We start from the raw sequence: 16,589 nt of genomic DNA, 5'->3' as shown, positions 1-16,589 counted from the left end.
AGTTTCACTTCCATATAAAGCGACACTCCAAACATACACTTTCAAAATCCTTTTTGTGACATTTAAATTAATTTTTGATGTAAACAAATTATATTTCTTACTGCAGGCTCGTTTAGCTTGTGCTATTCGGCATTTTATATCGCTCATGCTTTGTCCATCTTTAGTAATTCTACCTCCCAAATAACAAAATTCTTCTACCTCCATAATCTTTTCTCCTCCTATTTTCACATTCAGTGGTCCATCTTTGTTATTTCTACTACATTTCATTACTTTTGTTTTGTTCTTGTTTATTTTCATGCGATAGTTCTTGCGTAGGACTTCATCTATGCCGTTCATTGTTTCTTTTAAATCCTTTTTATTCTCGGCTAGAATTACTATATCATCAGCAAATCATAGCATCTTTATCTTTTCACCTTGCACTGTTACTCCGAATCTAAATTGTTCTTTAACATCACTAACTGCTAGATCCATGTAAAGATTAAAAAGTAACAGAGATAGGGAACATCCTTGTCAGACTCCCTTTCTTATTACGGCTTCTTTCTTATGTTCTTCAATTGTTACTGTTGCTGTTTGGTTCCTGTACATGTTAGCAATCGTTCTTCTATCTCTGTATTTGAACCCTAGTTTTTTTTAAATGCTGAACATTTTATTCCAGTCTACGTTATCGAATGCCTTTTCTAGGTCTATAAACGCCAAGTATGTCGGTTTGTTTTTCTTTAATCTTCCTTCTACTATTAATCTGAGGCCTAAAATTGCTTCCCTTGTCCCTATACTTTTCCTGAAACCAAATTGGTCTTCTCCTAACACTTCCTCCACTCTCCTCTCAATTCTTCTGTATAGAATTCTAGTTAAGATTTTTGATGCATGACTAGTTAAACTAATTGTTCTGTATTCTTCACATTTATCTGCCCCTGATTTCTTTGGTATCATTACTATAACACTTTTTTTGAAGTCTGACGGAAATTCCCCTTTTTCATAAATATTACACACCGGTTTGTATAATCTATCGATCGCTTCCTCACCTGCACTGCGCAGTAATTCTACAGGTATTTCGTCTATTCCAGGAGCCTTTCTGCCATTTAAATCTTTTAATGCTCTCTTAAATTCAGATCTCAGTATTGTTTCTCCCATTTCATCCTCCTCAACTTCCTCTTCTTCCTCTATACCACCATTTTCTAATTCATTTCCCCCGTATAACTCTTCAATATATTCCACCCATCTATCGACTTTACCTTTCGTATTATATATTGGTGTACCATCTTTGTTTAACACATTATTAGATTTTAATTTATGTACCCCAAAATTTTCCTTTACTTTCCTGTATGCTCCGTCTATTTTACCAATGTTCAGTTCTCTTTTCATTTCTGAACACTTTTCTTTAATCCACTCTTCTTTCGCCAGTTTGCACTTCCTGTTTATAGCATTTCTTAATTGCCGATAGTTTCTTTTACTTTCTTCATCATTATCATTCTTATATTTTCTACGTTCATCCATCAACTGCAATATATCGTCTGAAACCCAAGGTTTCCTACCAGTTCTCTTTATTCCGCCTAAGTTTGCTTCTTTTCTTATATCCTTCATCTTTTTTCCTGGTGACATTTGATGGGGTTTAGCTAATTCTACCTTAGCAGATTGGACACCATGAATGTATATTTTTACATAATTTAAGTACAAAGGCCCACCAAGGAGGTATTTACTTATTTTGTGAAGTACCTCTGATACTTTTTTATTATAGAAAAAAAATAACAGGACTAATCGTCGAAACGATTATTCTAGCCAAAGACCTTTTCAACCTTCAAGATATTACAGAATAATCTTGTTATTTCCTAAAAAGAAGTAGGTTTTCCAGATTACCATCAGTCCCATCTCTCATGACTAAACTTTAACTAGAAATGCTTTATGAATAATTTTTAATTTTTAACTATTAAGGACAAAATCTACCACCTACATTTGCTAAACATAATACATTGCAATTAAAAATTATTACCTTGGAATAAAACCACGTACCGCTTTTATAAAAGATGTAAAAAATTTTAAGGAGAAGGAATCTCTTTCTTCTCAGATTATGAAAAAATCTTTTGTTAATCTTCCTTCCATTTACACAACGAAACACAAGGATATCCTTCCTGCTTTTTATACTTTCATTTAGCAAAAAAACTACATAAACATTAAAAGATTTTTAAAATACGTATTTGATAAAAGCAAAATTTTCATACATAAACCTCCTCAATGTTTGCTTGAAACATTTTTTTGTTATCTTTCTTATTTCATATAATGTATAAAATTTAACTAACAAAACAACAAAATTTTACAATTTATGGCAATACTTTATTCTCCAACCTACAAAACATTAAATTGATTATAATCTTCCTTATGACTGCATTACATGAGTTTTAATATTAATACCAAAGTTTTTTTTTTTAAGAAAAAAGAAATAAAATAAAAAATGTTTAATAAAATAACTCATGAAATCACATTGTCTAAAGAAAAATTATCTGATAAATAATGATGTAAAAAAAATAATGATTGATGATGGAACAAGTACAACAGAATGAAAAATGATACAACAGTTCAGATTTAATTACTAGAGTTGTATTCGTAGCTGTAAGGATGTTTGTAATAACATGAAAAAAATAAATAAAAAACTGTTTTCCAACTTTTAAATTTGTGAATAAAACTGTGTAAAAATATTATTAACTATAACATTTAAAACTTCTTTTCTATCACCTAAATATATATATATATATATATATATATATATGTACACACACACATACAGAGTGATTCAGGAGGATAGGGCAATACTTTGACAACTCATTCTAGAGGCTAAAAATAAGAAAAAAGTTCATATAAATATAAACATAGGTCCGAAAATGCTTCGATAATGAGTTATACAAGGTGAAAGATTTCGCCTGAGTTTCAGTTCCTCGGGGTAAATTAAGGCTTTCTGAAATTCTGGGAAGCTCAATTAAGGGGCAAATTCAATTGTATTTTATGGTTTTTGAGCTGGGAAATCGAAAAAAATAGATCCCAGAACTGTATCTCTCTTAGTTTTTAAGATATCCCATGTAAAACGCCAAAAATAGGGTCAAAAAACACATTTTTTTTTACGTTTGACGTACAATAATGTTGTTAAATTAGCAATAAATCATACATTTTTTAAACATAAATTGTAGAGAATTTAATTATAAGAAGATTGATGTAAATAATGTCAACAGAAAAAAAATAAAATTTTAAACACAAATATTATAATTATATAATATTTAAGATATATAGTGTATCACAAAATTATGGTTATAATTACTATTAACAGTTACAGGCTGATTCCCAATTACATTTTCATCCTAATTTTACTGTAATGAATAAATTTTATAACATACAAAAAAATCTCAAGCTCAACTGGAATTTAAAACCACCAGTTACCACACAAAATACAAAGATGCTAACACTCTGCCAAAAGAGTTAGCATTATTTTAATATATTAGTAGAGGCAGTAACGAAATTCACTTTTTTATTCATTAATTTCGTTAACAACAATCCCGCTCATACCAAGAATGTTCTGTTTGATGGCCCTAGATAATTCTAAGCAAGTGATAGTGCAATTCCTTTTTTTAAAGCTACAGAATAGTATACCTACCATTCCTTGATGTGATATGTATACATTCGTACACACATACATAAAAAAATTGATTTTACTAAATTAATATATTATATATATATAAATATATATAATTCTAATATAATTCTTTTATTGTCCAGCCCACCACAGTACAGAATCAAATAAAGATTACTTCTTACCTTATCTTTTATTTTTATTTTTTCATTTATACACCAATAGCACTTTTGAGGAATTCCTCAGCATCAGTTGGTTAAAATTAAAAAAATTTTTTTACTTTTAAAATCTTTTTAAAAACTTCAAAATCACACATTAAAATATTATTACATATAACATATATATATTAAAAATTCTTTAACTTATTATACATGTTTGTGGCCAGCCATTAAATACAGCACTGCATTAATAAAATATAAATTTTACCTGATAATGACAAACGTGCTGCCATCTATAGCAGCTTTAAAAAAGAATCATTATCAAACTCTTATCTACGGACTGATCAATCTGAACTTCTGTTTCTATTTGTATGTATGATATTTTTCTAAAATGTCCAATTTTTACTTCCTTGTATGAAGTAAGGGAAGTATTGTAATCTCGAGAAACTCTGGTTTTCAAATTTCAACGGAAATATCTATTTTTACTATCCCTGAATCCATTTTGACTAGTTTTGGTGTGACGTCTGTATGTATGTATAACTCAACAACAATTAGCCATAGGATGTTGAAATTATGGATTTAGCACTGTTGTAACATCTAGTTGTGCACCTCCCTTTTTTGATTGCAATGAAAATTAAAGTTTTAATTAATGAAATATTTGGATCTTAAAGGGAAGGCACATCGATTCAAATCAGACTTCATCTCTTTTTGTTTTTTTAACTTTTGTTTTTTTTTAATTTAAATATATTGATATAATAATTATTAACCAGTAATTGTAAAAAAAAATTTACAATAAATAATAATTCAATGGTAATAAAAAAAAATGAAAAAAATTATTAGTGAAATAAAATTTTATGTACTTTTAAAAATGTGTAAATGTAATTTAACAGACATTACATACGTGTATATGTAATAGATTTGGTGAAACATCTGATTATTAAATATTAATTGATAATTTTAATTTAGAATCGCATTTTGGATTTTCTAGTTTAATTTTATTTAATTATTCTGGAATTTCTGTTTAATTTTATTTACATTAAAGTTAACTACAGAGTGATTGAAAAACAGACCCTCACAACAACATATACACTGAAGTATACATGCTTGATTTTTTAATAAACTAAAAATTCTTATCTTTTAGTTCATTACTCTTCTGATATTGTCGGACAATGTTCTCCCTAAGTTGGAGTTGATCATCATTTCATTTATATGTTTTTAGTTGCCAATCATTTAATCGGTCTTTGGTTTGATATAATTCTGATCTTAATTTATTTGTTTTTAGTTGCCAATCATTTAATCGGTCTTTGGTTTGATATAATTCTGATCTTAATTTGTGTACACGTTCTCTAGCTTTCAAATTTTCTCCCTCTTTATCATCCTCTCTTAATTTTTTTCCCTTGGTCTAAATGTTTTCTTCTTCCTTTACATTTTTCATCTTCTCTTAATCTTTTAATTCTTTCTTTGGTTTTAACATTTTCTTACTCTTTATATTTATCATCTATTAATTTTTTTTATTCTTTCCTTGTTCTTAACATTTTTTCCTCTTCATATTCATCTTGTTTTTTTTTTTTTTTTTAAATATATTTCTACTTGTTACCTTTCTTTTTCCTGTATGATTGTTTCTTTTTTCATTTTTGATTATTCACCATATAATCCAATAATAAAATCTGAATATTTTACAGTGCTAGGTCGAAATTAACATTTGAAACCAGTATACAGGAGTTCACTAATGAAATAGTTTAATTATTATTAACTTTTGTTTATACGACACACCAGAAATCTAAAACTTTTGTTAATCAGCAATTCACAAAGATACGAACAATACTGACCTAGTAATAAAGAGACTTTTATACTATCCTAATATTTCATATAAGATTGTTGAATTAATAATTGTACAAATATTTGATGTTAATAAAATCTAATATTTCAGCAATTGTGTAACTGTCCACTTTATTAAAGAATTGGAGGACCGTATCTCGCTTTCAAATGAAATAAGTTTTAATGAAGTGCAGAAAAAATGTGTATATGTAATTTAATAGGCGTACAAGGAGAAGTCATGAGGATCATGACTTCTCCTTATCAATCTCTTATCAATTTCTTTTGTGATTTTAATTATTCTCAAATTAGTTTTTAAGTCAGTAACGGTATGTTTATTCATTATTAGATGGTCGGCAACATTAAAAAATCCTATTTTATTATTATAATATCTAAAACGTTCTGCAAATCTTGCTCTAAATGATCTAATAGTTTTCCCAATATAAATTTTATCACACCAATTGGACATTTTATAGATACCACATACATACACTATTAATACAATAATTATCATTATGGTTTTCTAAATGTCTTATTATAAGATTTTTTGATTTATATGCTGGTTTATATTTTTCATAATTATAAACATTAATTAAATTTTCAGTAACATTATTAGTGCAAGAGTATTTTATGTAGATATAGTCAATGCTGTGTGTATTATTTATAAGTTTCAATGTTGTAACATTACTAGATTTTAATTGTTGTTTTCTATAATTATTATCAATTAATGAGGTGTTATATCCATTGTTTATTGCAGTACTTATAATATTTATTTCTGTATCTTTCCTTGTTGTCCTGTGTGTAATGTATCGCTCTATTTAACATGTTTATGAATATATTAACTTTGTGTGATCAAGGATGATTTGATCCTCTGTTAAAGTTACTTTACTTGCTGTAGGTTTTCTATACACTGATGTTATAATTTTTTTCTTTTTATTGATTTCGATGTTGACATATAAAAAACTTATTGTTCTGCAGTTGTCTGCAGTTTTAGACTTCAAATTATCAAGATAAGATTAGAGATTTTTAAATATAATACGTTCATCATTTATAACAGGGTCAAAGATTACCAAAATGTCATCAAAATATTGAACCTATAATAGAATTCTGTGTATATGAGTAATACCATAAACTATTTTATTTTCAAATTCTTGCAAATAAATTTCAGACATAACGGTCAATAAAAGAAACCCCCATCAGTGAAGTATTCTCTTGTGTATAATATGCATTATTAAATTCAAAACAATTCTGTTGACATATCTAATAATGGTAAAAATATTATCAATAAATTTTGGCTCCTCATTATTATTTTTTATTATACAAATTGTATGATCTATAAGAATATTAGGATATATGTTTGTTATATCATAACTTAGTTTTTTTATTTATCGTTAAATTTTTTAATTTGTTAACCAAATCATATCCATTTTTTATATTTTATATATATATATATATATATATATATATATATATATATGGCAAATCAATTTTAAAGCATTTATTTGAAAGCCTAGAGGGTTGAAATTTCCACAGAACATTTTTAGAATGTTCATTAAAACATCAGCGAGGGAATGTGTGAGTGATACTAAATCAAAAGTATATAATATACCAATTATCTAAATAGTTACATGATAAGTCTATGTAATCTATAATGTCATATAAATTATATTACGTGAAAAAGACATTCAATCATTGATTTTATAGAAAGGGCAGAATATCCCATTCATTTAATTTTTATGATAAAATATCTTTTATCAGAATCTTCTACAGTTATTGATATTAATGCAAAAATTAAACTAAACTCATAAATATAAGAATAATACTAGGTTGTAGTTTATTTCCTTTTTTTTCTTTTTTTTTTAAATAATCACATTAACAAAATTATTAAAATATGTAATTTCAAATTTAGATGGATGTACGAGGGTTATTTTTTTTTCAAGGTCCGATCGGTCACGAAATTAAAACCACAGTGAAAATAAAAAATTTTTTATTTGTAACAAGTACTTAGATAGTTAAGCTATTTCTCTATGTAGTCGCCACTCCGATTTAGACATTTGTTGTAGCGTGGTACCAACTTTCCAATACCCTCGTCATAGAACAGAGCCGCCTGTGTTTTCAGCCATGTTTCTACGCTGGTCTGCAGCTCTTGATGTAATTCATGGAACGTGGCACGACCATCACTGCAGTCTCATACTGCGTGACTCTTCAATGTCTACGAAGGGCGATTCAGAATAAGCGGAGAGGAATGTTGTCATCAGGCATTGTCTTTCTCCATGACAATGCTCGGCCGCACACTGCAGTTGTAACAAAGAAGCTCCTGCAGCGTTTTCGTTGGGAAGTGTTTGATCACCCACCATACAGCCCCCGGACTTGGCTCCATCCGATTTTCACCTCTTTGCTCACATGAAACGCTAGCTAGAAGGACAACATTTTGGCACAGACATCGAGCTGCAGACCAGCGTAGAAACACAGCTGATAGCACAGGCGTCTCTGTTCTATGACAAGGGTATTGGAAAGTTGGTACTACGCTACGGCAAGTGTCTAAATCGGAGTGGCGACTATGTAGAGAAATAGCGTAACTATGTAAGTACTTGTTACAAATAAAAAATTTTTTATTTTACCTTTGGTTTTAATTTCGTGACCAATTGGACCTTGAAAAAAATAACCCTCGTATACAACTCAATGATCAGAAAACTCTAAAACATATACTATAAGTAGATGATATGGTCACATTATAGAAATTGGAGGTCAATTTACATGGTTTTTGGTAAGAAATATACATTGTGCACCAAAATAGTTTTAAATAATAACATATTGGATCAAGTTTCCAGTTTCAACTATCACAGCTATAGTCATCTTACGAAAAAAATAAATTTATAATAAGCTTATAACTTATTGATCAAACATTTAATACATTTAAAAATGAAATTAAAATTCATACCCCATTTTCTAAAAAGTTATGACTGTAGCCTTATTTAATGTTTTTTTTTGTCTTCAGTCACTTGACTGGTTTGATGCAGCTCTCCAAGATTCCCTATCTAGTGCTAGTCGTTTCATTTCAGTATACCCTCTACATCCTACATCCTTAACAATTTGTTTTACATATTCCAAACGTGGCCTGCCTACACAATTTTTCCCTTCTACCTGTCCTTCCAAAATTAAAGCGACTATTCCAGGATGCCTTAGTATGTGGCCTATAAGTCTGTCTCTTCTTTTAACTATATTTTTCCAGATGGTTCTTTCTTCATCTATTTGCCGCAATACCTCCTCATTTGTCACTTTATCCACCCATCTGATTTTTAACATTCTCCTATAGCACCACATTTCAAAAGCTTCTAACCTTTTCTTCTCAGATACTCCGATTGTCCAAGTTTCACTTCCATATAAAGCGACACTCCAAACATACACTTTCAAAAATCTTTTCCTGACATTTAAATTAATTTTTGATGTAAACAGCTTATATTTCTTACTGAAGGCTCGTTTAGCTTGTGCTATTCGGCATTTTATATCGCTCCTGCTTCGTCCATCTTTAGTAATTCTACTTCCCAAATAACAAAATTCTTCTACCTCCATAATCTTTTCTCCTCCTATTTTCACATTCAGTGGTCCATCTTTGTTATTTCTACTACATTTCATTACTTTTGTTTTGTTCTTGTTTATTTTCATGCAATAGTTCTTGCGTAGGACTTCATCTATGCCGTTCATTGTTTCTTCTAAATCCTTTTTATTCTCGGCTAGAATTACTATATCATCAGCAAATCGTAGCATCTTTATCTTTTCACCTTGTACTGTTACTCCGAATCTAAATTGTTCTTTAACATCATTAACTGCTAGTTCCATGTAAAGATTAAAAAGTAACGGAGATAGAGAACATCCTTGTCGGACTCCCTTTCTTATTATGGCTTCTTTCTTATGTTCTTCAATTGCTACTGTTGCTGTTTGGTTCCTGTACATGTTAGCAATTGTTCTTCTATCTCTGTATTTGAACCCTAATTTTTTTAAAATGCTGAACATTTTATTCCAGTCTACGTTATCGAATGCCTTTTCTAGGTCTATAAACGCCAAGTATGTTGGTTTGTTTTTCTTTAATCTTCCTTCTACTATTAATCTGAGGCCTAAAATTGCTTCCCGTGTCCCTATACTTTTCCTGAAACCAAATTGGTCTTCTCCTAACACTTCCTCCACTCTCCTCTCAATTCTTCTGTATAGAATTCTAGTTAAGATTTTTGATGCATGACTAGTTAAACTAATTGTTCTGTATTCTTCACATTTATCTGCCCCTGATTTCTTTGGTATCATTACTATAACACTTTTTTTGAAGTCTGACGGAAATTCCCCTTTTTCATAAATATTACACACCAGTTTGTATAATCTATCAATCGCCTCCTCCCCTGCACTGCGCAGTAATTCTACAGGTATTCCGTCTATTCCAGGAGCCTTTCTGCCATTTAAATCTTTTAATGCTCTCTTAAATTCAGATCTCAGTATTGTTTCTCCCATTTCATCCTCCTCAACTTCCTCTTCTTCCTCTATAAAACCATTTTCTAATTCATTTCCTCCGTATAACTCTTCAATATATTCCACCCATCTATCGACTTTACCTTTCGTATTATATATAGGTGTACCATCTTTGTTTAACACATTATTAGATTTTAATTTATGTACCCCAAAATTTTCCTTAACTTTCCTGTATGCTCCGTCTATTTTACCAATGTTCATTTCTCTTTCCACTTCTGAACACTTTTCTTTAATCCACTCTTCTTTCGCCAGTTTGCACTTCCTGTTTATAGCATTTCTTAATTGCCGATAGTTCCTTTTACTTTCTTCATCACTAGCATTCTTATATTTTCTACGTTCATCCATCAGCTGCAATATATCGTCTGAAACCCAAGGTTTTCTACCGGTTCTCTTTATTCCGCCTAAGTTCGCTTCTGCTGATTTAAGAATTTCCTTTTTAACATTCTCCCATTCTTCTTCTACATTTTCTATCTTATCTTTTTTACTCAGACCTCTAGCGATGTCCTCCTCAAAAATCTTCTTTACCTCCTCTTCCGCAAGCTTCTCTAAATTCCACCGATTCATCTGACACCTTTTCTTCAGGTTTTTAAGCCCCAATCTACATTTCATTATCACCAAATTATGGTCGCTATCAATGTCTGCTCCAGGGTATGTTTTGCAGTCAACGAGTTGATTTCTAAATCTTTGCTTAACCATGATATAATCTATCTGATACCTTCCAGTATCGCCTGGCTTTTTCCAAGTGTATATTCTTCTATTATGATTTTTAAATTGGGTGTTGGCAATTACTAAATTATACTTCGTGCAAAACTCTATAAGTCGGTCCCCTCTTTCATTCCTTTTGCCCAGCCCGTATTCACCCACTATATTTCCTTCCTTGCCTTTTCCAATGCTTGCATTCCAATCTCCAACTATTATTAAATTTTCATCTCCTTTTACGTGTTTAATTGCTTCATCAATCTCTTCGTATACACATTCTACCTCATCATCATCATGGGCGCTTGTAGGCATATAGACGTTAACAATCGTTGTCGGTTTAGGTTTTGAATTTATCCTTATTACAATGACTCTATCGCTATGCGTCTTGAAATACTCCACTCTCCTCCCTATTTTCTTGTTCATCACGAAACCTACTCCTGCCTGCCCATTATTTGACGCTGAGTTAATTACTCTAAAGTCACCCGACCAAAAGTCGCCTTCCTCTTCCCACCGAACCTCACTAATTCCTACTATATCCACGTTTACCCTATCCATTTCCCTTTTTAAATTCTCTAGCCTACCAACCTTTTTTAAGCTTCTAACATTCCACGCTCCGACTCGTAGAATGTTATTTTTTAATTTTCTGGTGACCCCTTCCTTAGTAGTCCCCACCCGGAGATCCGAACGGGGGACTATTTTACCTCCGGAATATTTTACCAAGGAAGGCGCCTCCATTATTGTATATGTGAAAATGCAGAGCCACATTTTCTTGGAAAAAAAGCAGCTGTAGTTTTCCATTGCTTTCAGCTGCGCAGTACTCAGAGGACTGAGTGATGTTGATACGGCCGTTTAAGTCGTCCTGACTCACGCCCCTAACAACTACTGAAAGAGCTGCTGCCCTCTTTCAGGAATCATTCCTTAGTCTGGCTCTCAACAGATACCTCTCCGATATGGTTGCACCTTCGGTCCAGCTACTCTGTATCCCTGAGCACTCAAGCCCCCTCACCAACGGCAAGGTCTCATGATTCATAGAGAAGGTTATTTAATGTAGAGAAGCAAAAACTTGGGTAATCCACAAAAAGAAAAAGAACCATGACATTGTCCTAAGAAAATTCACCTTCATCTGGCTACAAACTGTTACATGAAGTTGATTTAAAAAAAGAAAAATAATGGCATTTGACAAGACTGATATTTAAATGGAGAGACAACTGGTGTGAATGCCAAACTGGAAAAAGAAACAGAGGTATGAATAAAGAGATCGGGACTGGAACAGGCCTTTTAGACTCATTCTAGTATCTTATTTACGGTGGTTTCTTTAATTTTTATAGTATAAATCTTATAAGTATAATACTGTTATCACCTTTTTTTATTTTCTACAGTTTAGAAGATTTTTTCTAAATAAAATTTCACACATTAAATCAATTCCTGAATTTGAAGTGATGCCAATTTGTATATAAATTTTAAGCACATCTTGCATAAAGGAATGTAGTTTTTCTCAGATTCCACATTGAACCTTCAAAACTGTAAATATTACAAGAAAAATCATTCAATAATTTTTAATTCTTTTATTATTATTTTTTTTTAAATAAAGTTAAGTAATAAATCCAAACAGAACCCATTAAAATAGTCACCGAGATAGCCTTTTTTTTATACTCATCTAGTTAATTTCTCAAGGTTAGACCATACAATTGAATAGAACATTCTTTAAACTGCACTATATAAAAAAAATACAACAATGCAAAAAATCTACGTGTTGAACTCCACAGAAGTACAAAGTAACGAAGGAATCATTTTTAAAGAGAAAAAAGATAAATTTCACGTAAAGTTAAAAAAAACATAAATAAAAAAAAAGCCCACTGGACTAGTCTAGCGGTGAACTCATTGATGCAAAACAGTTGTTTAACAGTTGATTTTTGAAAACGAAGATTCTCAAGTTTGAATCCCAGTGAAAGTCGGTAGCTTTTATAAGAATTTGAACACTTGAAAGTGGATACCGGTATACCGGTAAAACTTATGGAATGTAAAAGGTACTTGAGTCAGTAAAATTTTACATGAATAAAATATTCCAAATAAAGTAAGTTTTGTGAAATTTTACAAGCAGTATCTAACACAAAATTACTAACACAGCACAATACACTTCATTTTTTTATATAAAACATGAGACTATATAAAATTAACAGTATTGCGGCTTGTAATTATCTTTAATTTTGTATCTCTTTTATTCAATTCTGGCCCCTTAAACCCAAAAATGATAGGAGAGCACGGTGATCAAGGGTCATTTTTAAAATTGTTTAACTGTGATATATACCTTATCCCTTTGTATGATATTTCTTGTTACATATTCTTCGTACTCATTATATAATGCTTAGAAGTAGCCTAAAAGGACTTGAAGTCTACAAGACGATGATTATACCCTTTTTCTTTAATTAATTCTAAAGATTTTTACTTTCATATTTAAGGCTGTAACCGGTAGAATTCATTGTAATAATTCTGTTTAAACCTTACTCTTTAAAATGATATATGTTTTTATCATTGAATTTGATAATCATTATATTTTAGAATTTTTATAACCTCATTTATTGATTGTGTGTAAATATGAATTGTATTATTCTGCAGCATATGTACAATGACATTTTATGCAACAACAATGGTAAAAGTAGTAATTTTTTGTGACTCGGATAATAAATTTTCATCGAATGATAATAAAACACAAAAGAATTTTTACAAAGCATTTAAACAAGTGATATGCTGTGTACTGCTAAAACGTACATTTTATCACAAGTGATTAAGCAAAACTGATGTTGACATTAAGAAAATAACACTTTTAAAACAAATATAAAGTTTAAAGCAAATATAAAATATAAACTTTTTAAGAGAAATATTTCATTTTAAGTAATTTGTTATTAATCAGTAACACATCTGTTATTTTTTTATGTTTATTCAGGAATATTTTGAAAATAAAATAATGTAAATAAATAATACTTTTGGAAATTTTAAAGCATCTCTGCATACCAAAATACAATTTTTTTATTTTTCCATGTACAAACCAACAACAAATAATAAGAAAGATTTTAAGAGCACATAGTATTATATTAAATATTGATTAATTACGTTGTACTATATTAATTAATAACTACTGTATATAACAATAAATTTAATTACCTCAGTCAAAGCATGAAGTTGACCTTCATGTACACAAACACCCATAAATCTAAAACAAAATAAAAAATAAGCAAATTAATTTCTCCATTTTTACAACAATTTTTGTTGGAATTAAAATCAACAAACATCATATACTTAACATATATACATAATATACTTCAAATCGGTTGAACTTAACAATTAACTTTGATAATTCTAAATGCCATCCGAAGGTGGGAATAAATTACAGTGTACCTTAAGGACAGCCACTTGTTTCACAATGGCTTATTAATTGATGGGGGCAAATCAATTTTGTTGTAGCAAATATTTAAATAAAAAGATTGATCAGTAATATACCACATTGAATAAAAATATTCTATTCTCCTGAGAATTGAGAATATGATATATATGAGAATATGGCCTAAAAGTACTCCTGAAACTATAAACTGGTTAAATTTGTTTGTTTTAAACTGAGATTCTGATGAATGTAGATATTTCTCATTATCCAATGGTCAACTGGATTTTTACTGAATTACCTGAAAAAAATTACTATCATTATCAACTTTTAATTAATTTCTCGAACAATCAATTTTTAATTCTAGATGTACAAACTCTCACAAGTATGACCTCTAGGTTGTCAAATTCACTAAATGGTTTTTATCCTCATACTTTCGGAAAAATGATTCTGCAATTCTTAAAACACAATTTATTTCTACTAAGGGAACAAAAAAATTAACATTTTCTCAGCCTTTTTAATGTATTTTATTTCTTAAATCAATTAAATTTTTATATTTTCTTTTCTTGTTTTATATTATTTTTATTTAAAAACTGAACGGTTATCTGATTTCTTGTTTACACGATTGCTGTAAAGAAGTGTAAGTATTTTGGGTATATGTATGTGCGTATATAATATGTATGTTTGTTCCACCGTAGCATTTCAATGGCTGAACCGATTTAGATGAATGACCCTGCAATAGAATTCTTACTTTACCAGGGGTGTCACATGCTATATAAATATATATTTAAAAAATTTGAAAAAATCTATCAGATGAACGAGTCATTTCTGAACACTCGCATCTCAACGCTTCATTTGTATGACTCAGAAACCTCGAATCTCATAATGTAAAGTTGTTGTCTTACTGGTGTTTTTACACGACTGCTCAAAAAGGAGTGAAATGTATTTAAGGGCATATGTATGAATGTTTGTTCCACCATAGCAGCTCAAGCTGTGCTGACTTTCACCCGTACACTCTTTAATCCTATATTAAAGAACAATGTTTATCAGCAATGTTTTTTTTTTGGCAGTTATGTTTTTTAATCTTTAATATTTATCTCTTGTTTTAACTCTATAATATTCTTGTGAAGTTGCTATTTCCCAAACCCCTTTTGAGAAGGTGAATGGAATGAAGAGTTTGGGTTTGTTACTGGATATGATGGATACCGAAAAAATAAAATATCCAGGGCTGTTCCAAACTAGAATTCCTGCCAAGTAATTTCATGATAAATTATCAAGAGTTATAAAAAGAAAACGCTGATTATAAATTGTCCAGTTCTCCATGTTGAGGGGAAGTTGATTACGGGGCTAATCCTCTAACCTTATGAAAAGAAAAAACCCAAAACATGCCTAGGATATAAAAAAAAAATACGTAGAAAATTAAAACTTTGAAGAAGTAAAGATATTTTAGAATGGATACATGAAAATATTTCGAAAATAAATAATAGGATTTATGATATTCCTGAGTATATGAGGACCGTAAGGGGACCGTGCAGTCGTACGAAAAAGTAGCTGCCTGTAGAAATATAATGAACCTTCATTTCCTGATTAGGGGTTGAACAGTATTATTTAATAGCTGAAATCCCATAAAATTAATCTCTTCCAAAAACAATACGAATGGAATTATAGTGCTCACAACATGTTATCACTTGAATTACAGTTGAAAAGATAGTTTTATCTATATTTAGACTAAGAACTCAAGAACAATGTTTTTTTTATTTAATCCTAAACAAACAGTTACACTACTATAGTAGCTAATATAAGTATTCCAATATATATTCAATTGCACTCAAACACAGGTTTACTGAGATAAAAGCTAGACTTGGGAGGAGTATCGTAAGCGCAGGTTCATAAACGAATTAATTTACCAAATAACATTACAACTGTAATGATAAAAATAAACTTTACAAAAAAATAATTCATTTTTTGTATCTTTATGAAGAATTTTTTTTCTTTTTATTACATTTACCATTAGATTTAATGGTAAATTCCCCATTTTCCATTAAATTAATGAACTAAATTTATTATCCTTTCACCAACCTATAAGTTATTATTATTATTATTTCTAAGATTACCATTATTGCTTTTTATTCATAATGTAATAAATTATAAGAAAAGATGTTTCTTAAAATTTCTCTTTTTACTAACACTATGACCTAGAATATTATGATATTTTGTAATCAGGACATCTCGTTTTTAACTGCAACTTTATTGCGTGTATTACTGTATTTATATTTAACTGCACTTTTAAACATATTTTATTGTCATTGTTGCATGTGTGAACGGGTTAAAAAAATTATTAACTGTACTATCATATAGAAAAAAAAAACATTATTATAACAAAATGCATTGTTTTAAACTGCTGGCTGTA

General features: G+C 29.8%; 1 protein-coding gene across 2 annotated transcripts in view; it reads right to left on the bottom strand.

The window, feature by feature from the left end:
- The window catches only part of cdi (serine/threonine kinase), a 224,533-nt gene that overhangs the window by 57,718 nt on the left and 150,226 nt on the right, over window positions 1-16,589 (bottom strand). For both annotated transcript variants that reach the window (XM_075380121.1, XM_075380122.1), the window contains one exon: window positions 13,966-14,014. In XM_075380121.1, the coding sequence (XP_075236236.1) occupies window positions 13,966-14,014 (49 nt within the window). The remainder of the gene's footprint in view (window positions 1-13,965; window positions 14,015-16,589) is intronic.

This window comes from Lycorma delicatula, chromosome 12, assembly GCF_047948215.1.
Source record: "Lycorma delicatula isolate Av1 chromosome 12, ASM4794821v1, whole genome shotgun sequence".
NCBI classification, from domain to species: domain Eukaryota; kingdom Metazoa; phylum Arthropoda; class Insecta; order Hemiptera; family Fulgoridae; genus Lycorma; species Lycorma delicatula.
The sequence above is the reverse complement of the archived record's forward strand: the minus strand, read 5'-3'. Positions and strand labels throughout refer to the sequence as shown.